General features: G+C 36.1%; 4 protein-coding genes and 2 pseudogenes across 6 annotated transcripts; 3 read left to right on the top strand and 3 right to left on the bottom strand.

The window, feature by feature from the left end:
- Positions 1–1358: 1358 nt before the first annotated feature.
- LOC143557563 (uncharacterized) lies at positions 1359–2311 on the top strand. The gene is made up of 2 exons (XM_077046608.1): positions 1359–1843; positions 2008–2311. Exons 1-2 carry the CDS (start codon positions 1359–1361, stop codon positions 2309–2311), a joined length of 789 nt encoding a protein of 262 aa, XP_076902723.1.
- Positions 2312–3684: 1373 nt separating this feature from the next.
- Positions 3685–5272, bottom strand: LOC143556902 (uncharacterized). Its single transcript, XM_077046118.1, has 5 exons — positions 5003–5272; positions 4837–4917; positions 4314–4400; positions 4021–4141; positions 3685–3928 (listed from the first exon to the last, which is right to left on the bottom strand). The coding sequence occupies exons 1-5, from the start codon at positions 5207–5209 to the stop codon at positions 3774–3776; spliced, it is 651 nt and encodes a 216-aa protein (XP_076902233.1). The 5' UTR covers positions 5210–5272; the 3' UTR covers positions 3685–3773.
- A 791-nt stretch (positions 5273–6063) lies between these two features.
- LOC143557554 (uncharacterized) lies at positions 6064–7569 on the bottom strand. The gene is made up of 2 exons (XM_077046599.1): positions 7145–7569; positions 6064–6955 (listed from the first exon to the last, which is right to left on the bottom strand). The coding sequence occupies exons 1-2, from the start codon at positions 7567–7569 to the stop codon at positions 6064–6066; spliced, it is 1317 nt and encodes a 438-aa protein (XP_076902714.1).
- Positions 7570–11159: 3590 nt separating this feature from the next.
- Positions 11160–12002, top strand: LOC143556894 (high-affinity nitrate transporter 3.1-like). The gene is made up of 2 exons (XM_077046108.1): positions 11160–11342; positions 11486–12002. The coding sequence occupies exons 1-2, from the start codon at positions 11210–11212 to the stop codon at positions 11968–11970; spliced, it is 618 nt and encodes a 205-aa protein (XP_076902223.1). The 5' UTR covers positions 11160–11209; the 3' UTR covers positions 11971–12002.
- Positions 12003–13102: 1100 nt separating this feature from the next.
- On the bottom strand, positions 13103–16065 carry LOC143556886 (28 kDa ribonucleoprotein, chloroplastic-like; annotated as a pseudogene). The gene is made up of 4 exons (XR_013139462.1): positions 15505–16065; positions 14556–14657; positions 13382–13661; positions 13103–13247 (listed from the first exon to the last, which is right to left on the bottom strand). The product of XR_013139462.1 is annotated as a 28 kDa ribonucleoprotein, chloroplastic-like (transcript).
- A 3280-nt stretch (positions 16066–19345) lies between these two features.
- Positions 19346–23928, top strand: LOC143558192 (protein SIEVE ELEMENT OCCLUSION B-like; annotated as a pseudogene). The gene is made up of 8 exons (XR_013139692.1): positions 19346–19787; positions 19868–20423; positions 20858–20980; positions 21138–21586; positions 21662–21771; positions 21877–22019; positions 22102–22584; positions 23115–23928. The product of XR_013139692.1 is annotated as a protein SIEVE ELEMENT OCCLUSION B-like (transcript).
- The last annotated feature ends 20 nt before the right edge of the window (positions 23929–23948 follow it).

Below are 23948 nucleotides of genomic sequence, written 5' to 3'. Positions count from 1 at the left end.
ATAAAATAACAAAACGATTAAGAGCAAAAAAACTTAAATAAATTCTCGTAATACAGGAGGATCAAACTACTTATTCTATATTTACATATCTTAAAACCAAAACACATCTATATATAGAGCACGTCACATCTACATATCTTAATACATGACGAAACATGTCCGATCTGTCGTAAGGCTTGCCTGGATAAATTCGGAGAGCATGCGGTTCATTGCAAGGAGATGCCTGGGTTCAAATACCGACATGATTGGGTGCGGGACTTTCTTTGGGACATCTTAAGGCGAGCTGGGATATCAGCTAAAAAGAAAGCCCCCGTAAACTTCCTTACCACGGAAGGGAGATCCACTCTACGACCGCCAGATTTGCTCATCTTTGGTTGGCCAGGGGAAAACACGCTTGTGTTGACCTCACAGGGGTATCTCCTTTAGCTGGTTTGAGGGATAATGGGTTTGTAGCTGGGAAAACAATGAAAATGGCTGAAACGAAGAAGGTGGAGGAACATGCTAAAGCCTGCGAAGAGAACCAACATGTTTTTGTCCCTCTGGCTTTTGATTCCTTTGGCTCCTTGGCACCGGAAGCTATCCGTTTCCTAACCAGGATCCAACGGGTTGTGCATAGCAATGTGTCGACTCCAAAGGGGCAGGGGTATGTCTTTAGCAGGTTAGCGTTTGCAATTCAGAAAGAAATGGCGGCGCAGCTTGTTACCCGCCTACCTGCTATGTTGATGTAATATCTATGTTTCTACTTTAATCTATATATTAAACAGAGGCGGTGCACTTACAAAATAAATAGATAGATAAATAAATAAACAAATTCAAATTTGGGACCGGGGCCCTCAATTTTTATAGGGTTTGACCATGTTTATCACAAATTCGATTCTTTCACTCCGATCACTTCCCAAGCTGTCAACCTTTCAAATTTTATGTTGGAATTATATAAAATTTGTGCCTTTTAGAAATCGTATAGAAAAAATATGATTCATCGTATTCCCATGTAAACAAAATATATAGACTTTTTTAAATTAACCTTATTTTAGAATCTTTTTAATGCCAAGAAAGATTTTGCCAAACTCACATCAAGATAGAGAAAATTGAATTTCAAGAAATATCATATTTATACCATACACTATAAATATTATGAATTTGGATATGATTTTGTGTCATTTTATATAAAAATAATTTTGTTGGCTCAATTTCAATGATCTGCCCATCTACCTGCCAGATATGTAACATTTTTAATTCCTTAGATATCCCATTAGTGCTGCCAAGAAACCCCTCTGGCATACCTTCCTCCCATATCTTTATGTATTAACACTTATTATTTCATTGCCAATCTTCATCTGATTATTATTCATTTGATCATGCAAGACCTTACTACCAAACCCGCCTGCGATAAGCCCGATGAGCTAACCGCGGTCACACGATCAGGCCAGAGCATTTTCATGTCAGTTTACAAGACCAAAGTAGGTGATCAGTGTTGGCTGATCACCATCACTTGGTGCAAGAACATGTTACTTCATGGTCTATCCGTGTCGATAGACGGTCCACATGTGAACACCAAGTGCAAACTCGAGCTAAAGCCGTGGTACTTTTGGAGGAAACAAGGTTCCAAAAGCTTTGTTTTGGATGGGAAGAGTATAGATGTGTTTTGGGACCTAAAATCCGCAAAGTTTCATGGTGAAACCGAGCCGAGTTCTGAGTATTATGTTGCGGTTGTGTGTGATGAAGAAGTTGTTCTTTTGTTAGGGGATATGAAGAAAGACGCGTATAGGAAAACCGGATGTAGGCCTTCGTTGTTTGATCCGGTTTTAGTATCGAGAAAGGAGCATGTTTTTGGGAAGAAAAGGTTTTCGACACGAGTTAAGTTTCACGAAAAGGGGGGGGGGGGGTTCATGAGATATCAATTGAGTCGAAAAACACGAGTACCGATCATGGGGTGGATTCGGAAATGGAGATAAGAATTGATGGGCATTTGATGATTGATGTGAAACATTTGCAATGGAAGTTTAGGGGTAATGAGTCTATTAATTTCAAGAAAGTGAATATTGAGGTTTACTGGGATGTTCATGATTGGCTTTTTAGTCCTGGTATAAGGCATGCACTTTTTATAATTAATTTGACATCTCCGGTTGGAGCGGTTCCGACGGCTTCTCCAGCGGTATCTTGGTCGTCGCAGTCCACGAGCCCGGGTTCTTCAGAAGGGTTTGATTCAAGTGGGTTGTATGAGTTTTGCTTGTTTCTTTATGCTTGGTCTTCTGGTCACCAAATATCAGCCCTTCGTCGACCCTTGTCTCGATCGCCGATGACGACTTGACCGAACTCTCCTTATCAATCACGACTTTGATCGATGTCTTGAGTCTTCGGTCTCCTTATCGATTTCTTGAACTTGGCTTTGATACCAATTCAAGAACGAATTGATAACGGAAATACAAATGAGCACACAATATTTATGGTAAACTCACGTATAATTATAATCAAGAAACTAACACAAAACTTGAATACAATAATCCATCTCTCTTATACAATAACCCTAACATGACTATGTATATATAGGGATACCCTAACTTGGTTAACAAGTAGTTACCAAATATAAAAGCCCAGTTGTAACCCCATAAACCCATTACTTCACTAATGAATTCTATAAACCCAATAGGTTAAACCCGGTCACCAACACGTGACGGGCCGTTATTGATGGAAATGACCAACATATATGACTTGTATATGTATAAGTATTTAAATTGTGTGGACCAAAAACCTTAGCTTAGCTTTACGAGCATTATCCTTGATCCATCCATGTCATGAACAGACATGAACTCGACTCAATAATTCCTTCATTTGGGTGTCCTTTGTCTGGGTATGATCTTTGACAACTAAGTTTGTTAAATCTACGTGCTTTTGTATTGTAGTGTCGCACATTGTGCATTTGTACCAAACCTTGAAGAAGGTCGATAATTATGTTAGCCAACAAATCACCATTTTATAAACACGACCATGAAAATGATCCGCCTATATAGTCATACCAAGGCTTTAGAAGTTAGAAGCATGATGGTCAATAAGGCCAAAAAAATCGCAAAATTAAATAAATGTCATATAATTATATAAATGAGGTGTAGAAGAAAGTCATAAGAATGCTAGAACACAAAACAATGTAGTTTTCTTTTTGTTACACTGACAAATATATTTTTTTTTGTATAAAAAATAATAATAGAATAGAAAAAATGAAATCGAGTGTCACTTTGCAAAACCAAACCATTTTGCTAAGAAAAACGGGTTCTTTCCTTTCTCTCGAGCCGGGCCGTTTGATTTTGCTGGTGATGGAGTTTGTTTCGTTGGTGGTTTTGGTTTAGCTGGCACAAGATAGTGATATCAGAGTGTTAGAATCAATGAATACCTTTATAGTTAGAAGTTACAATAGTTCAATAATTTTGAAAAATGTGTTTGTTTCGAAGGAAAAAAAAAGGGTAAGAAAATTAGTACCGGATGGTGCGTCTGGTTTTGGTGGATTTTGTTCCTTTATCGAGTTCTTTTCAAATGTATTAGGGGACTGATGCTTTTTCTCATGAGCTTTGTCTTTTGATGGTGATGTATTCTCGAGGTTGCCTGTATATTACAACACGACGTATCAAGAACATGTAAAAAAGTAGATATGCCGATTTTGACTCATTCACTTATAAACAACTGGTTTCTTAAAACTACTTTTGTATAAAAAGTTAAAAACGAACAAGAAGTGTCTTGGGTTAACCTAACCAGTACTAAAAGTTACCTTTCTTAATCAATTACCCACCCGCCTTACATGCCCAAACTCGTTCAAAACACAAGAATTTCACTAAAATTTGTCTTAGGAAGCATGAAAACTTACTCTCACTAGGAGGCTTCCCATAGTTGTGCTTAAGAACTTCAAAGAAAGCCCCATCTCTTTGTTCTTGTGTCACTAAAGCCAAAAAAAATAAAAAAAAATTATCGGTTGTGAGCTAGTAAGGGTAAAATAGTCATTTACACGAAAAAGCTTATCAAGAATCGTACGCTGATCATACAAACTGTTTCCATAGTTGGGCGCAGAACCAACCGCAAGCAAACGTGCAGCCTCGGTATCTTTAGTTGTAGCTATGCTCAAATTTTGCGTATCTAATAAAATTCCGGCAAGCTGATTTACATAAAATTATGCGCTAAGCATTAGAAGAGTATTTTACCATTAAAAACACATAAGAAAAACTAGTGATCAACCTTTTGAACTATCATAGATAATGGTGTTCTTACAAATACTATGAATATGAATGAAACATCCCCAAAGAACTGTATAACACTATGTTACATACCATGAGTTTCTTCAAAATGGGACTTTGAACTAGATCATATGCGTCTTCGCAGTAATTATCCGTAACAATCGTGCACTTGGATCCAACCTATTCACATATGGAAACGATTACTAAAAATATGAACCTAGTGATTTTGCTTGAGCCGATTATAAAGTGACCTGTAACATATATATTAGTGTTCTTACAATATGACCAGACCAGTGTGGACTAGCCAGACTAGAAACCAACCACACGACCGATGCATTGAGCGATTTTGGACCGTCTTCGTTAACGGTGGTTAGACTGGATTTCCAAAACATGTTTATTTTTTTATCTAATCTTATTTATTGACATCATAAATATTTGTAAAATTTGTGTTCTCCATATCATGTTTTACATTAGTAATATTTATATTTTCAAATTTTTTTACCTATATGAGGTTGGGTCGCCAGACTAGGGGTCTAGTAAAGCAACCTCATTGTCTGGTCCGGTAATGAAAACATTGGTTCCATGTGACAAAGGAAAATGGAGTTTTTGTACGAACCTCGCCATTAGTCTTCAATATTTCTTGGCCGACGACAACAATGCTTAACTGTTTCTTCATCATTAACACCTCCAATTCTATCTGATGTCCATACATAGGATTAATGTAACATAAAACTTTACATTTTATTTATGTACTCAACTACTAAAGTTTAAAACAAACAAACCTCATTAGAAAACAAGATAGAGGTGGCATCAACACCGGCATGGTGAAAGAGCCAGGCGGCCTGCCGCTGCTTCCACATCTTTCCCCTACTTACATTCAACACTGGCACAACCATTTCCACGGTGGCACCACCGTCACCAACTAAACCATTTCTCTTTGTTCTCATCTTAGTATCCAACAACCATGCATAAGAAATAGCCGCCACCATCGAGCTTGTACCTACATTGTTTCAGCATTGTCAGTCATGTTAGGTTGACAATTTGATAGGTTCTGGGTTCGCGGATTGACTTCTTCAACCCCAACCTGACCCATATAGTTAATTGTGATGTGGTCGTGTTTTGGGTCAACACGTTTATTGTCTGTTTTTGAATTTAAGTAAGAACATCATCATCATCATCGTACTCAGTATACCCCACCAATAGCAAAGCTAGGATCTGAGGAGGGTTAGATGTAGGTAGTCTTACCTCTACCTCATAGGGATAGAGAGGCTGCTTCCAGTGAGACCCCTGGCTCGATAGTAGTTTTGCATCAAGCCTTGGACACATGGCACATAACACTCAATCATCGGGACACCGGCTGATTGGTGCATGTACCATTGTCTTTCGGCTATCAACGCCACCACATGATGCCTGATTAACCTTCCGCCACTTTTAACGTTATTTTCATGAGATTAGTAAAATAACATCAAAATTAGTGCAATTTCACTATTGCTCACCCAAGGGTTCACACATATATACATTATTTGCGCCCACCGCAAGCCGGGTGTAATATTGCCTATAGTTTTCCATAAAAGTCCCTTAATAATTATTAACACATTCAAGTCCATGTACATTTTAACTTTGAACACAATCGTGAATTTTCTTTAATGTGCAAAAAACGTTGACGAGTAAAAAACAAAAAGTATGTTGTTTTTTTTTATCGTCTTTTCCTAAAATCAAACATTAAATGTTATCACCTTTTAAATAACCTTTTGTAAAATCTAAATATGAACATTTTTTAAAATCCCTTAAACGGATTAACATGTCAACCTATTTATTAGACCACCGTGTCATGTTAACTCATTTATAAAACATATTGTGTTTGCATTGACCAATATATTATTCCTTCAAACAAAAGAGAATTAATAAAATAATGAGAATCAAACTTACTGTTTGAATGTCCAGAGAGTATAATCTTTGCTTTCCCATTAATTTCACCATTCAAAAGCTTAAGGATATTGATTCTTTGTTTCTTCAAGAACCCATTAAGATCCAATGGATCCACATCCGAGTCCTTAACCTCCCCATTCATAGGACTGGAACGTTTTATTATTTTGTCTGTGAAGCATGTTGACGATGAAATCGATCTCCGTTGAGCGGATTCCACTAGATTCCTAGGTGGTGAAAGGATTTGCTTATCCGGAAAAGAACACGTAGAAGACGATATTGATCTCCTTTGAGCTGATTCATGCAAGTGTTTTGGTGGAGATAGGACATGAGTGGCTGCATGGGTTGTGGTGTGAATACTAGTTCTTTTGGATGATAATATTGTTTGGGGTTGGGCTAAATTCGGGTCATTTTGGAATCGCGATCGTCGGTGAGTGGATAACCGAGGTGGGACCAGGGCGGTGGTGGGGTCGGCTGCCGCCATTGTGGTCAAGGTGGCTGATGGTGGTGTTGGTGGTAGTGGTGGTGGGGGAGACTGGGGTTCGAATCTTGAGCGGCGGTGGGTTGATGCTCGAGGTGGGATAATGTCGGGAGGTGGTGATGTGGCGCCGAGAGTAGGATCGCTAGCGTTGGGTGGTTTGAGGATGTTGTTGAACCATTTCTGGACGGCGAAAGCGGGGGATTGATCGGTGGTGGATGGTGGCGAATTTGGAAATGAGTCCAGAGCGGTTTGAGAATTATTACGACTGTGAGTCTTGTTTGCGGATTTTGTTAGGATTTCTCCAGTGAATCCGTCCACTGATCTGTGTCTGTTGTTATTCAGTTTATTTCAACATTCAACCAGTCAGACCCAGTTATATTCTAGTTATTATTATTTGATTTATCATTTATCCGTGTTTGTCATATGTTGTAATATCTATGTTTCTATATAATGAGAAAAAAAAAGATTACAATATTTTTATATAAAAAGTAATTAATAGGTAAAAACATGAAATTACCTTCTAGCTGATCTTGATAGTGGATCTCTATCTGAAGTGGATAACCTAGGTTCGGACACACCAAACCTAGGTGATCCACTGAGCCGAGAGGGCGAATGCCCCTCGGCTCGTGACAAGCCACGATTAGGCGAAGAGGCTACCAGCTTCTTCGCTTCCTCTAGCCACTCTTGAGTCAACCTACTACTAGTACTCCTGGTGCTCGAGTCAAAATCATCATCTTCATCCACAACATCCGCACCATCACCCGTAAGATTATACACTTTTTTCTCATTATTTACCGCCCCAAAGAACATATCGTTCATAAAATCCGCAATGTCAGGCACTTGCTCTTGGCCTCGACTCCCTTTTCGTCTATTTTCGACGAGTTTCCTTTGAAGGTTCTCATTTCCTACACTTTTATTAAATCTTCGTGGTTGTGGTTCCATTAACGAATGCGAACGAGCATGCGAAATGCACCGTGATCGGGTTTGAAGATGAATTATGTCTAATACAAGGCTGAGAACACTAAGATTTTGTTTTAGAATTTTAAAGGGGTTGATAGCCGGCAAATGGAGCAACGGTGTCGTTTTGTTTGTGTAATATTGTATAAAATCCGGCATTATATAAAAAGGAGATAATATCTATGTGCCATTAGTGATGTTATAAAATGCCCACATTTGAAAGTGATGTTTTTGAATATTTCTTATGTGAAAAAAATAATATGTACATTTTTGTCTTAAAATATGTTTTTTCAGGACAGTATTGTATTAAAAAATGTTGTGATGTGTTCAGAAACGGACTTTTTGGTAATGTTAGGCTAAATCAACACTACTATACAACTAGACAATATTGCGATATAATTTTAAGCCGAAGAACGGTCACAGATTTAACATCCTACCTGCGAAGGAAATTCAGTAGTTGGTAATTTGCGATCACAACATACCGGCTGCAAAGCAGAAAATTTGCTACTGTTTAATTCAGTCGCTAACCAGTAAAAAAGTGAGACTGAAATATATCATACACTCCATATTTTAACAAATATTAAGTTTTTTTCTATTGCTTTGTTCTTTTTTCAAGAAAATAATATATATAATTACATATCACTAAATATTTTCATAGAAGTAACTGTACTAATTAACTTTCAATTTAATACAAAAATAAATTTTATGTATCATTTAAATATTTTCTAAGTTTATTATGGTGTGATTTGTTCTTGTGTTCAGTTGGACCAGTATACCGATACAACCATTGATTGTATGACTGGTTCGAATATGGAAATAGCTAATATTGACGTAGGCGTAAAGAATTGAGAAATAAAAGGCTTTGTTATAAACCTTACTCATTTTTAATGGATTATATGTGAACAGTGGCTCAATGGTTGCTCAATTTTTCAATAAGTTATGAAGTGCATAATAAGTACAACGCGTTCTTGTAAAATAATGCATGATGAAATTCGTAAATCTAGAGACATATATAGTCAACATTTTATGCTTGATATATGAATCATGGAACGTACATATTTACTTTAATGTAGGTTTGGAAACTATAGCTCTTGGAATGTTTAAAAACACCTTATTGGCTTATTGGTATTTTAAAAAGCTAATAAGTTGAATGGTATTTGCCAATCACAAAAATCCCTTTTATTTTAGTTTTTTGAAAGGGTTAAAAAAAGTTTTTAAAAAACCCTAAATTCTGGCTTTTTAAAATGGCTTTTTGAAAAAGTCAATAAGCCAATAAGGTGTTTTCAAACTCAATCTCAAACATGTTAATGTGTTTTAAAGTGATTTTGGTAAAGATTGAAAATTTATGCGAGAACGTCAGTTGTGAATTGTAATTTTTCTTTGGAATCATTAACTCTTGAAAAGACACAAATTTGTTATTCTTATCTTGTGAGACTGATAGTAATGAAATACACTTTTAATGTTCGATCAGCGAACCACACCTTACTATAGCACTAGTTACGAATATAAAACAAGTGAGCGTAGATGTAGAGCAACAAGATGTGATAGGTCTAGGAAGTGTAGACTGTACAAGTACTTTGTTAAAAAACGATAACCACGGTGAAATTTGGTCAAACAAGTCAAACCAAACTCATAATGAGAATTTCATCTATGTGATGAATCATAATTACTAACATTCGGGTGACTCTCAAGACTATGCAAGGCAAGAGGAGTTGGAATTGGAATGCAAGTTTAGACGAGGCTTCAACAGGATTCAGATGCGGATCGATGAGAAGTGAAACAAAGCAACAACTTTGGGCCCTCACTTCCCTAGAGCCCCGAATTCCAGGCTGAAAAGGATATTTATATGTATGTAATTTGAGCTCTGGGATTATTGACGACGAGTGGTTTATAAATATGCACACGCATATAGAATCATATGATTAGAAGCAAAAAAAGATTATACATTTTGACAAAAGAGATCCAATTTTGATATCCGTTTTCGGTCCCAAAACGTTTGAGACGGCTATGAAAGATCATGACATGGTCAAACTTGAGTTTCTCAATATGAATACACTTTCTCAAATGGAAAGGCTAAAGCAATGGATTAATAACCATCGAACACTAAAATTTTTTTGGGTTCAAGTTCAATAACTCGAAGTTCACTCTAAAAAGTTCGGAAATAACTTGTTCGAAATAGATTTAGTTGTAAATGAGTCGACTCACAGGCTCCGCTTGAAGATAACCCGGTTCAAGCTTGACTCTTGTGCAACTCGAGCTCACTTTAGGAGTTTAGGTCATTTAGTTAAGCCAAACTTTAATATGTTATATCATAGTTTCTTTTTCATTATTCCATTGATTTGATAACATGGTATTCAAATTCTCAACTAGTTTGTTTAGCCTTGATGAGGTATATAATCTGCATTAATTGAGTTTTGTTTTAGTCATAGTTAATTATGTTACATATTTGATAGTTTATACTGAGCGAATCATACAGATTTATTGTCGATCTTACACGATCCTAATATCCAGTCATTTCACGGATACCAAATTCTCAACCGTGAGTCTGTTCCATCCATACCCCGATTCCATTATTAGTATGTGCGCTCTCAACTTACGTATTTTGCATACGTCAACGTCTCCTTTTCTTTCCATATACGAATATATTACGCATTCTTGTACTTATCACATGTCTGTTATCTCGTTTTTCCTATATATGAAAAAGATAACGTACAACTTTTCATGTGTGTACGATCATAAGTCGGCAATCAAGAAACTTATTCCCGATTTTTGTTTCGCCCTTTGTCCGTTCCCAAAGCATTTTGGGACTATTCTATACTTACTGAACACAATTTTGGCAAACAAAACTAACTTCCAAACATATCCAGCTTAAAATGACACAAATTTGACCCCTTGAGCATGCTTAAGAGCCATCAAACCTATAAAATATTAAGAATTATGAGTTTTCCTATTTCAGTATTTTGACTTCTTCAAGGCATCCCCAAATATTATCCTAAGATATATACTCTTGTTAACAATGTAGACACAGTAAGTCAGTAAAATCCTGGCTTTCCATTATGGGCAAAACCGGTATATAGGGTGAGGGTTAACCACACTCGCAGTTTCTTTCTTTTTTATTATCTTTATAAAAAGAATTAACGAATTTGATTAAATACTTTTGTGATTCTTTTTAAATGGTTACTGGATAGATTTTTGTGGTTTGATCGCCTAAAAAACTTCATTATACGTGGCATCTAGTTTCACCGGTTGCAATGCCAAGTTATCAATATTTGTGTGACCCGAACAGGAAATTCAGGCATCGATATCCAAGCATCGAAAAAATTACCTGGTGAAAAAAAAGTCTTGGTTCCGTCACTGTTTACGTCTATTTCTAAAATAATAATCTTTGTCTGCTTTGTAAGTTAAAAAGCAACTTAACTTGACAGTTAAAGTCAAATTTTAGTTGTTTTCTTTGTCACTTTGGATATTAGTATATACTCAACTCACATGAAGATTGTGTATATATATAGGACCTCCAAAAGTGTAGGCCTTGAAATATGTTCTTAACCTATAATCATCACTATATTTATAAGTGAACATCTTCAACTTCAAGCTTCAAATTTCAAAACATCAACTCAACTCATCAATGGAGCTTCCTTTTGTATATCTTATTAGTCATCTAATAATATTGTCATGTTTTGCAACAAGTTGCCATGGTGTCACCTTCTCTTCCCTTCAAAAGACACTTATTGTCTCAGCTTCATCTCCACTAGGCCATGGTACATGAAATAAATTTTAACGTTTTCTGCTTTATTTCGCGTGTTGGTTTTTGATATTTTGACACCGCTTAATTTGTAGAGTAGTTGAAACGAATGTTTAATGAAGTTTTATTAATTTCTCTAACTAATTCTGAATCTTGAAGATTTAAAAGCTGGGAAAGATGAACTCACAATAAAATGGGAATTCAACCAGACTTTCCCATCCGGTACCGATTCGAGTTACAAGACTATAAAACTCAAATTATGTTATGCACCCGAGAGCCAAAAGGATCGACCATGGAGAAAGACAGTGGACAACCTAAAGAAGGACAAAACATGCCAACACTTGATTGTTGCAAGGCCATACAGCCCTTCAAACAACTCATTTACTTGGACAGTTGAAAGAGACGTCCCTTCGGCTAAGTTTTTTGTGCGGGTGTATGCGTATGATGGTCAAGAAGTTGCGGTTGGGTATGGCCAGAACACGGATCACAACAAGACTGTTGACTTGTTTTCTGTCCATGCGATCACGGGGCGTCATGCCTCGATTGATGTAGCGTCGGCTTGTTTTTCATTGTTTTCGGTTGGTTCGTTGGCTGGGTTTTTTTATCTGGAGAGGAGAAAGGGGAAAGTTTCGGAATACAAGTGAGGTGAGGATATTGTAATGGTTGTTTTTCTTAAGTTTAATTAGTGATTAATGTATGATTAAATTCTAAAAGAGTGTGATGTGCTTGTGCATATAAGTGTATATGGATTAGACATAGCAAGCTTCTTTTATGAAAAGACATGTATGTGTTTAGAATAAATTATATGGAGTTGGTTACATTGATTTGTATTGAATCATAAATAGAAATACAAACATTTTCACAATACATTTCTGCCTTGATGTGAAGAAAAACCGATTAACCAAAACAAAATAGCTGACACAAACTAATATCCAGCGGCTCTGACCGCTCTGTGTTTTTTAAACCGAAAGTAACGTTTGGATATTTGTTATACTTCGTTCCAAAATCGAGCACACTGAACATGGGAACTGAACTTGTTTGGATGTTTGCTACTAGATTTATGTCATAAGTTCATTAATTTGACACAAAAATTATAGGTCCAAATTCATTACAATTTTTTTAGTCTCAAAGATTTAAAGCCCAAAAGTAAAACTGAAAACCGACCCTTAGCCGAACCAAGCCCATACATACAAGTATAAACAGAAAAACCGAAATTGCGGTTTTGGTTTTGTTTGAGTCTAAATCGACCAAACTGATATAAGAACACCATTATTTTACCCTCTAGATTAGTTTTCAATTTCTTTAGCATGCAAGGTTCGATCGAACTTGTTTTATTTATAAAATGTTGGTCAAACTTAAGTTATTACAAACTTACGGAAAATTACACTATTAAGTCTGGTAATCGTATTAGCCGATGTGTTAGATCAAGTGTTAATGTTGAGTTTGTTGTCGATCAAGATGCTCTAACATTATTAGTTTTCCAAATTTAACTTAAAAGATGGTAGTTTATACGTTGCTTGAAACACTTGTTCACAGCTAGACGTTCTTGGGTGTTAATCGTGTCAGGTTGTATTAATGAATCTAAATGCGATCCATATACTTATTTGTGTTCAACTCATTTATGATTTATCTAAAAGAAAAACTCACAACAGGCTGATTCGTTCTAATCTAATTGATGCTAACTCAATTTGATGTATTTTGTAAAAATCGTGTAACATAGGGTGCGGATGCGACTTGATAACTCAAAACCAGACTACTTTCATGTCGTGTTTTACAAAATCACAATCGTCACATATAATAAAGGAGATCGCTTTTTTACCTCATATCCAAAAGGCATCATGTGCAAACTCAAAGAATCAAATCAAAACCGTCTTGGTTTTTCCTCTGCTACATTTACTCGGATCGCTCTCCCGCCAAAGCTCTATAACATATGCAAATAATCATACAACTACTTTAGTCGATAAACCATTAACAAGACCAAAAAAACCATCTAACTCGGTTTTAAATGGCCTTAAATCCAAAATAATCATATTTTTCCATAAGTGTAAATAATACCTGTCCATCAAGGTTTTCAATAGCGTCATTGAGTTCGCTTTCAGACGACATGGTCACAAAACCAAAGCCTCGTGACCGACCACTGTCCCGATCATAAACAACTCGTGCATTCACAACTTTCCCATATTCACTAAAAATTTGCTCGAGCCGAACGTCATCAGCATCCCATGGCAAATTGCCAACAAGCTCGGTATAAGGGCCCACTTATTTGAGCCGTTTGTTCGGGCCTTGATCCCTTCAGTGCAGCCTTGTTTACAGTTAAATACCTTCCTCCTAGTTCCTGTTTCAACTACAACACATCATCATTGATTTGTGTGTGTGTGCATGTTGTGTGTATATATACATATAATTTTGAAAAATTACATATAAAAATCGAATCCAATTAATCCATGATAAGTGCTAGTCAATACCCCGCCGTCCGACTAGCGAGTTCTACAGCACATTATTGATAAAAAGTGTAATAATAATTTTCAAGATATACATACACATATTATTAATAAAAAAATAAATTTGTCGGTTTGATTCGGTTAATGCAGTTACTTATACATAATAGGGGTGGCAATCTTGACCCATGGGTTGAATGGGTTGTATCAAAATATATAAGATGGGTCAGAATGGGTCAAACTAAAAAAGAAAATGATTGAAAGGGTCAAAACGGGTTGACATTTCTTGGGGTTTTTTTATGGAACGAGAAAAACTGAGGAAACTTTTTGGTATTTTTACTTTTAAGTTTTTGATTTATATTTTGAGTTATAATTTTTTTAAATATTTTTTTTTGAATTTTTTGGTGAGGGGTTTTGAAATGGGTCAAAATGAGTTGAGATTTCAAAACCCATTTCAAAACCTCTCACCAAAATTCAAAAAAAATAATTAAAAAATTATAACTCGAAATATAAATCGAAAACTTAAAAAGTAAAAATACCAAAAAGTTAAATCCGTTTTTCTCGTTTCATAAAAAAAACCCGAGAAATGTCAACCCGTTTTGACCCGTTTCAATCATTTTCTTTTTTTAGTTTGACCCATTCTGACCCATCTTATACATTTTGATACAACCTATGGGTCAAGATTGTCACCCCTACTTACACATATATATGATACAACTATCTTAAAAAATAAAAAATTCATAACCAACTAATCGGTTTCTCTACTAATTCGGTTATGGCTGATGACTTACGTAACGGTGGAGCATTTCAACAGCCTTGTCTGCTTCTTCAACTGTACTCATAGTCACAAACCCAAACCCCCTGCTTTGATCAGTCTCTCTGTTGTAGATAACCTAATTCAACACACAAAACTGTACTTTCAATTGTATCAAAGTTCACCAAAATCAACTAGGTGTGTAAACGAGCCGATCAACTCACGCGCTACTTAGAATTGGATCGATAAAAAGCACAAAATGATCTGAGACTTATTGAGCTCAACCCAAGCCTCATATAAAGCTCATTAAGTTATTGAGCTCGAGCCTTGTATGTAAAGATCGTTTAGGCTTGTCGAGCTCGTGTATTTTTAAATTTTAACTTATATGGACTACTATTCTATGTATTAATTTCACAATGCTTTGGCTCGTTAAACGTACCACACAAGATCTCAAGCCTAGCTTAGGATCGTCGTTGTTTAAGGGTTTTCTCAAAATTAAAAAAAAGTAATTGAAAATATTTATTATTTATAAATTAATAAATAATAAAATCGTCTAGCCTAACCTGAGGTCGAGCTTTAAAAAAAAGAGCTCGAAACAAGACTTGCTCTACTAAATTAAAATGAGCAGGGTTCGAAGCTTGTCTAGCTTGGGCTTGTTTACACCACTAATTAATCATTACACACAATGCTAAAAAGCCAAAATAAATAAATATATGAATAAAACAATAAAAAAATATATAAACAATTGCAGGGCGGTCGCTATTTGGCTATGAAATAAAACCCATTTAGTTATCACAATGTCTTAGATCATTTAGTCTCGTCAACCTTAACAAACCTCATATATTGGAAAGTTTTTTAACTTTTAACTCATTTGAACTTCTATGCATTAATTTCACAGTTTCACACTGCAAAACCGAGCTCGAGTGGCTCATTTACATCCCTAATTAATCAACACACACAATGCATTGATGCAATTTATAACATACCTCAGAAACCTCAACAACACCAGCTTGTTGAAACAACTGAGCTAACTGCTCACTATCCACATCATACGGCAAGTTACCCACAAATATCTTCGCGTCTTCCGGCGGCTCATAATACTCTTCCGTTTCTCCGGCAACCGGAATCCCATCCCATTCAGAAACACCATTATCAACACCCGAAGTTTCATTTTCCCACGTTAACTTTTGTTCATCTGCTTCAAGAACCAGTGTGTTGGTGTTATCTTTGGACGTAACAAAGGTTATGAGGTTTGGTAAGTTATGGGCTTTTTTTATGAACTGAAATGGGTTTGAAGGAAGTGGTGACGTGGAGGTTGATGTGTTGGTGGTGGTGGGTTTTGGAGGTGAAGGTTGCCGGAGAAGATGATGATGAGAGTAAGCAGGTGTTGGAGATGATGGAAGCCATTGTTATGGGTTTAAGTTTTTAAGGGAAGATAAGGTTTATGGTTTTGAATTTGATGATGGGTGAAGATGGGCTTTCTTTGTTATTGGCATTTTTTATTCGTGCCCATATGAAATGGTTTCAGATAGAGGTATGAAAATCGGTTTTTTGAATACACGGTTTCGGGTATGAAACCGGATATTGGAAAATAAGGTATTGGCAATACTTATATTGTCTTTAAAAACAATACTCTATGCATCGGGTTCAGGTCGAGTATAGAACGGGTATTTGAATACCCTATTTTCGGGTATCAAAAAAACCATGTTTTCGGATTTTTATTTTAATACCATATTTCTGGGTATTGGAAAAACCCTATTTTCAGGTATAGATTGAGTTTTTTAAATAGTTGCACCTTTTGTTGAGTATTTTTCGAGTATTTTTCTGGTAATTTTGGGTATTTGAAAAACCAAGTTTCGAGTAATAGAAAACTCGGTTCCAATTTTCGGGTATACTGGGTACAAATCGAGTCCGGTTCCGGGTATGGGTTCTGGACTGAAATGCATATCCTATCCGTACCCTACGGGTAGGCTCGGATATTAAAACCCAAGGTATAAAAAAACTCAATTCCTGGTTTTTTTTGGGTCCTGTTCCAGGTTTGGGTTTTTGTGCACCTCTAGTTTGAGATAGATGTGGAAAAAACCGGTTTTCGAAACCGACCCAAAACCGAAAAGGAAACGAAGTTGATACAAACCGGTTTGTCGGGTTAGACGGAATCAAGACGCTCTAAGAAGAAATATTTGAATATCAATCTCATCGATCTCATAAGTATCATACCAAATCCCCACCAGTTAGGAAATGATCCGAATAGGTGGTTAGGGATATGTTTGTTTAGTTCTCGTCAGAAATATTATGAACCGGTTTGAAATCAGCTTTTGTTGGGAATAAAGTTTTGAGCGCTTTTAGTGTTTCGTCATCTTTCTACCCTTTATTTGTTAGTATATATAGATACCGGGCATGTTGGTTTAATTACAACGCTAAAAATGTTCTCTAATCTCTTGAAATGCAAAAAAATGTCACTAATCTCGCAAAATGGCTCTCAAATGGCACACGATTATGGTCAATCACAATCTTCCATTTCCATTGGTGGTGGATCTTCGTCAAGCAACTTAACGATTGTGCAACTTGTACCTACAATCAGGAACCAAGAGCTTTGGAATCAGTTTTATTTATATCAAATGTGGAGAAATGTGGTGCAAATTTAGCCCACAATTAAAGTCGACTTTGAGAAACGATATAACTCAATATTGCGGGGTGGTGGAGGAAGGTTTGGTTTTGGGTCAAACAACGCCGAATGATGTCAACATGATGTAATTGTAAGTCGGATGATCCTTTGATGTGATTGTACAACACAATGGGAAAAAAAGCTAACAATGAAAGATTTTAGAATTTGACAAGGCTGTAACTTGAACAAAAAAGAAATGGTTTACTTGAGGTTCCAACTCGACCCTAATTGGTTAGGGTAGGTTTAGATTATCGACTTACAAACCGGTTCCTGACCTAAACCTTATTGACTTTTGATGACTTAAACGAACTTGTTCAACCCGAACTCATTTGTGTAAAAAAAGCCGAATGTGCACCTCTATACATAGGGGGTGTTTGGGATTCCTTACTTTTACCTCCTTATAACTTATCAACTTTTATAAGTTAAAAAGGTGTTTGGGTAATGTGACTTTTTTAAGTTTTTAAATAAGGAAAAAGAAGTTTTGATAAGTTAGAAAAGTGTAACTTATCAAAAACTCCTTATTTAAGTCAAAAGGAGGTGTAAATAAGGAATCCCAAACCTGGCCATAGTCTGAATTCTGAACTCATAAACTACCCCTCTAAACGGGCCAAAGCCCAACATTTCAGCCCACCGTAAGCGAACCTAATTTTTTAAGCGCATTCAAAGGTCGACCCATTAAAGTTAAAGCCCAAGGATAAGTATAACCTCTATAAATATGTACTCTTCTCCAACAACAAAGGCAAGTTTTCTACCCTCAAAACTCTCTTTATTATTATCTACATACATGTACTTGATCTTGCAATAATACACATATATATACACATATACGATCTTAAATGTGGACTAGACTGACTTGGGCATCGGGGGTGCCCACGAGGCTTAAAGCTCGTGGGCCCTCTAACGAGTACCTTTTGTGGTTACAACCCGTTTCATGAGTTCTCTCTTCTAACTCATTTACCCGATACCATAATCTCTACAATGTGATTTAGGTTTTAAGGTGTTCCACAAACGTGGACCGCACAAATGATTGGGCCAAGAATGATGATGGTATGGTGTCCTGAACATGACCGCTTTATCCTTGAAAAAAATAATACACATAATATTTTTTCAGATTTAAAATTAGAATTAGCAACCTAAATTATCATTGCGTAACATATACATATGGGTGGTGTTTTGTTTCACGACATGAAACAGTAAAGTGCCCCCTATTAAGCAGCATAGGTGTCAACTAAAGAGAATAACCTTTTCACATGAGTCATCAAATAGTTTTGCTCATTCCATACATAGCCATGATTCGGTTATAATTTTCTTTGGTCTTGTGCTCACCGATTATTTAGTGGGTTATTGGATTTTAACAACTTAAAATCATTTTTTGTTTAAGGCTAAATAAGTTTATTAATGGTGAACTTAAAACTCTAAATTTATCAAAATAAATTTGAAGTTACTTAAAATTTGGTGATGAAAAACAAAACAATAATAAACCCGTAAAACATTTAACTAACTAGTCGTGTTCAAGTTAGTTTGTAAATAAATGGGTTGAGTCATCAATCCGTCTACACAACTTGGCAGCCCAAAACGCAAATTATAACCCGCGAACCCATTTTGACCAGTCGGGTTACATGATCGTAAACGTGCTTAAGAGTTAGGATTGTTTAACACAAATCAATATACGTATCATCAACGAGAAGCAACTAACACAGGTTAAAACTTTTTGTTTAACTAAAAGTAAAATTACAGTTTGCCTCTGGCTTTATTCACTCCCTTTGGCTTTATAAAAAGTAAAAGAATACAAAATGCTTTGATTGTTTCACACAAAGTTTACTGACAGGCTGTTGTCTATACTTCTTATTAACTTATAATAACAAAAGTGATCATATCATGATTATTATGTGTTTTAAATTCTAAACGAACAATTCACGAGCATAGCTGAACAAATATAAACAAACAAAAGTAAACATGCATGAAAAAATGTAAATACACAAAAACAAACAAAAACAAAGATAAATGAACACACTTAAATGAACACAAATGAACAAATATAAAACCATTAATTACTCAAGATAATATTTATTATTTTCTATTAATATGTAAATGGACATAAATTAACATAAATAAACGAACGTTCACGAACATAATGAATGAACGAAAGAAACATGTGTACATATTCGTTCGTTTAATTAAACAAACACAAATTTTTAGTTCATGTTCGTTCGTTTATTAAATAAACGAGCTTCCCACCGAACGGTTCACGAACAGTTCACCGAATGCTCCGTTCGTTTACAGACCTAACCATAACCAGTTTGGAAAGAACCAGTTAGGAACTGAACCGAACCACCGGGTTGTAATCCTTAATCAGGTTAAGAACCTCTTTGTTGAAAGCGGATAAAACCGAACTGAAATGGTCAAACTCGGGAACCGCTTTGGAACCAAACCAATTATCTTTCCACTTGGAAACCGGTTTTGACTTTAGTTGACCCAAACCGGAACAGATTTCAGGGAAAAAGTACATGGTTTGTACACCTCTATTCGGGGTATAACGCGGTCACTTGGTAACGTTTTGACAGGCTAGATTAGTTAAAGATTACAAGACTAACAAGACTAACTGTGTTGGGTATATGGCAACTAGACATGATATTTAGTGCGGGTTATGTTTGATCTCTAAGTTAAGCGGGTTAGGCTAAAAGATTTAACTAAAAATGAAACACCAAAAGTATTCAAAAATGCATAAAACCCTCAAATTATTTTGTGAGATACAAGTTTCTATTGTTGTACATATATACTTTTTTACAATCAAATTTAGCACATTTTCTTAAACTATGTCTTAAGATATTAAGACATATGCAGTGGTCCACCATGATCTAAATGCTTATCCAAAGATAAAAACAGCTTTAGTTTTAAGAGTTAACACATACCTTCAAGCAAGGTACTTGATCCATTATCAGCTTTAACATATTCTCCATCTTTTCATTACTATATATTGTCTGCATATAGCGTAATCAGAAAACCACACCAAACTTACCTTCTCTCTTTACTCTTTCGGTTTTGAGCCCGAAAATGCAGCAACAACTGGTTAAGAAGGAACGACGAATGTTCAGTTCGTCTGATGACAATGCAATAATGAAGCAGGTTGTTGGGACCCACGCACCCGACGGTCGTGAGGTTCTCTTGGAACCCATTCTTAATGTCATTGAAGAAATGCTGCAGCGGGCCGTTCCTGCAAGTATTGATGGTGTCATTAATGTATGTGCATTTCTATACTTATGTTTTCATAAAAGGTGGCAGTTTTTACCCATTTGATTATGAATGGGTAGGTTTGGGCTGTGGTTTATCATAACGGGTCGAACTAATTACGCAGGTCAAAAGTTGTCCAAATTGTTATATTTAACTGATCAGACGGGTTGAAAGTTGCCCAAAGTGTATTTATCGTTAATAATTTAAATTTGTGATCATATTTAACACAAAGCTCAAATGGGTCGGTTTGGGTAATGTTTTTATTTCTGACGGGTTGAACTGCTTAAATGTGTCGAAAGTCGTCTATAGTGTGTTTCGTTCATCTAAAAAGTTATATTGTTATTGTCATAATAAATATATACATATTGTAATCATATTTAACACAATACGCATTAATCAACTTAATAAAATTATCGGTTTTGACGCTTAACTTGTCATTTTAGGGCACACATAGCGCGCCTATTGATGCATTGACCGGAGAGGCGAAGCCCGTTTTTGCTAGCTTTGAAGATGTTGATGGGATACCAGACAGATTGGCTAGCGTGATCCATAAAATCGCGTGTGAGGTTAGCATGTACATTTTGACCTGTTTACTCAAAATGAAACTTTGGACATAATTTGTTTAAAATTTTTTATGTACAACCTGATATGGTACAAGGCGGTAAAGCATGAACGCATAAAGTACAACCTGCAAAGCATTATTAATATTTTAACCGCATGCAGTTTTCTTGCAAGTGCTCGGGTGGATCAGATGCTCATGCATCAGCACTAGCAATTCTCAACATGCTTTCAAACTACACATGGGAAGCTAAAGTCGTAATCTCATTGGGCGCGTTCGCAGTCAATTTCGGAGAATTTTGGCTTGTGGCTCAACTATTTGCCACCAATCCGCTTGCTAAATCGGTTGCATTGCTCAAACAACTGCCAAACATCATAGAACATTACAAATCACTCAAACCGAGATTTGATGCGATTAATATTCTCATTAAGGCTATGTTGGATGTCACCAAATGCATCATTGCATTCAAGAATCTACCTTATCAGTATCTCCAAGATGACACACCACCAAAGTCAACCGCGTTGACTCATATTCCTACTGTGGTTTATTGGTCCATCAAGAGTATGGTGGCTTGTGCATCTCAACTAACAAGCCTTTTAGGCATGAATTATGAGTAAGTGTTTATTTTTATTTTATTTTATTATGTCGAAAGCATAAGATATAATGTCTAATATCCTACACGGTGCAGGTATATCACGGCTACCTCAGAGGCATGGGAACTTTCGAGTTTGGCTCATAAGGTTCATAATATTCATGAACACCTTAAAGGACTACTCCTTCTTTGCATGCAAAATATAGGTAGGTATTTAACTACTTTTAGTAGATTTAATGTTTATCGTTTGATGATATCCTTAGATTACTCGAAAGAAAGAAAAAATAATATTCATACTAATGTTACTGCAGAGGAGAAACAACATGACGATTATTATCTCATGCTTGTATGAATCTTTGATGTGTCTCACTTAGACAACTTGAAGATTCTCAAGGCTTTGTTTTGTGCCAAAGACGACATTCATCCGCTTCTTGACGGATCAACAAAAACACGGGTTAGATTTTGCCATTTTGGATCCTTTTTATATTTTTAATTCTGTAACACACTTTCATTACTTAATCAAATGATTAAAACAGGTTAATGTGGACGTGTTAAGGAGAAAGACGGTGTTGTTGCTAATATCAGACCTCGACATCTCCCACGAAGAGATACTAGTCCTCACTCAAATCTACAAACACTCAAGAACCCAACCGGATCTTAACTATGAAGTCGTGTGGGTCCCGGTTGTGGACAATTTGTCAGCATGGAATGATTTAAGTCAACACAAGCTTGAGCAGCTGCAATCGATGATGACGTGGCACATGCTGCATCACCCCTCATTGCTAGAACCAGCAGTTATCAAGTACATCAAGAATGTGTGGCATTTTGAAAAGAAGTCGATATTAGTACCATTGGATCCGCAAGGCAAAGTGATATCAGCAAACGCACTTCATATGGTTTGGATTTGGGGAAATGTTGCTTACCCTTTCACTAGCATGAAAGAGGATGCATTATGGAAGGAAGAATCTTGGACACTAGAGTTTTTGGTTGACGGCATTGATCGATATATATCACCTTGGGTAATTAACTTCTTTTACTTTAGCATTCTGATAAGTTTAGTTATGAACTTATAACTTAATGGCTATACTAGACATGTAAACGAACCGAACGTCCAATGAACAGTTTGTAAAACGTTTGACTGGAAGTTCGCCTATGTTAACAAATGGACGAACATGAACACTTGTCTAGTTTGTTCATTTATGTTCGTGAATGTTCGTTTACTTAAATACGTTTATTTACGTTAATATATAATTTAAATATTTTGTGGCCCAATACAACTTTAGTTTAGTTTAATAACTTTTAAGGGCCCAACACATTGTTTTTCACATTCTTTTTTAACTGATTTTTGCTTAGTATGTTCATTCATCTATGTTCAGTTATGTTCGTTCGTGAATCGCTCATCTTCACTATTAACAAACATAAGCGAAGACGAACATGTTCATTAACTTAACGAACGAACACGAGCAAGAGATCCCCGTTTGTTTAATTCTTCGTGTTTGATCATTTGTTCGTTAATATTAATTAGATATTCTCAATATAACATTGCTAGATTGCTGAAGGCAAATACATATGCTTGTATGAAGGAGATGATCTAGAATGGATCCGAAAATTCACAAAGATTGCAACGGATCTCGCTAGAGCCACAGGCATCCCATTAGAGATGGTTTATGTGGGAAAAAGTGGAACCAAAGAAAGAATAAGAAAAATAAGCACAACAATCAGTGAAGAGAAACTAAGCCACACATGGCCCGACCCGACATCCGTGTGGTACTTTTGGACCCGACTCGAAAGCATGTTGCACTCAAAGATTCATCAAGGTAAAAGTGTCGAAAACGACCCGATTATGAAAGAAGTTATGACCATGATGAGCTTTGATGGGGGTGATAAAGGGTGGGCATTGATTTGTAAGGGATCAAGTGACAGTATTCGAGTTTAGCTGAGTATGGTAATTGGGAAGGAGATGCGCAGGTGAACGGGTTTGTCCCGGCTTTGAACGCTTACTTGGCGCAAAATCAAACACCTCATCATTGTACTCGGCTTATTCTTCCCGGGGTTAGTGGTGAAATTCCTGATGTGGTGGTGTGTTCGGAATGTGGTCAGACTATGGAGAAGTTCTTTATGTTTCGTTGTTGTACCGATTAACGAGAATGATCGCTTGATCGTTGTGTTTCGGTTGAGTTTGAATTTATGTTTTGTTACTTGTTTTGGTATTAGGACTGGTGTGTGATACTGGTTCTTTGTTTTTAAATAACTAACAGTGTGTTGTTATTATTATTATTATTATTATTATTATTATTATTTACTTGCATTGTACAAGAATGAAAACTTGTATTCTTCTTTTCAGTTTAAAGAAACATACATTCTAATATTTACAAATAAAAGA

The sequence above is a fragment of the Bidens hawaiensis genome, unplaced genomic scaffold (genome assembly GCF_021521415.1).
Source record: "Bidens hawaiensis isolate Kalapana, Puna unplaced genomic scaffold, B.hawaiensis_p1.1 tig00001087_1, whole genome shotgun sequence".
Classification (NCBI taxonomy): Eukaryota; Viridiplantae; Streptophyta; class Magnoliopsida; order Asterales; family Asteraceae; genus Bidens; species Bidens hawaiensis.
The sequence above is the reverse complement of the archived record's forward strand: the minus strand, read 5'-3'. Positions and strand labels throughout refer to the sequence as shown.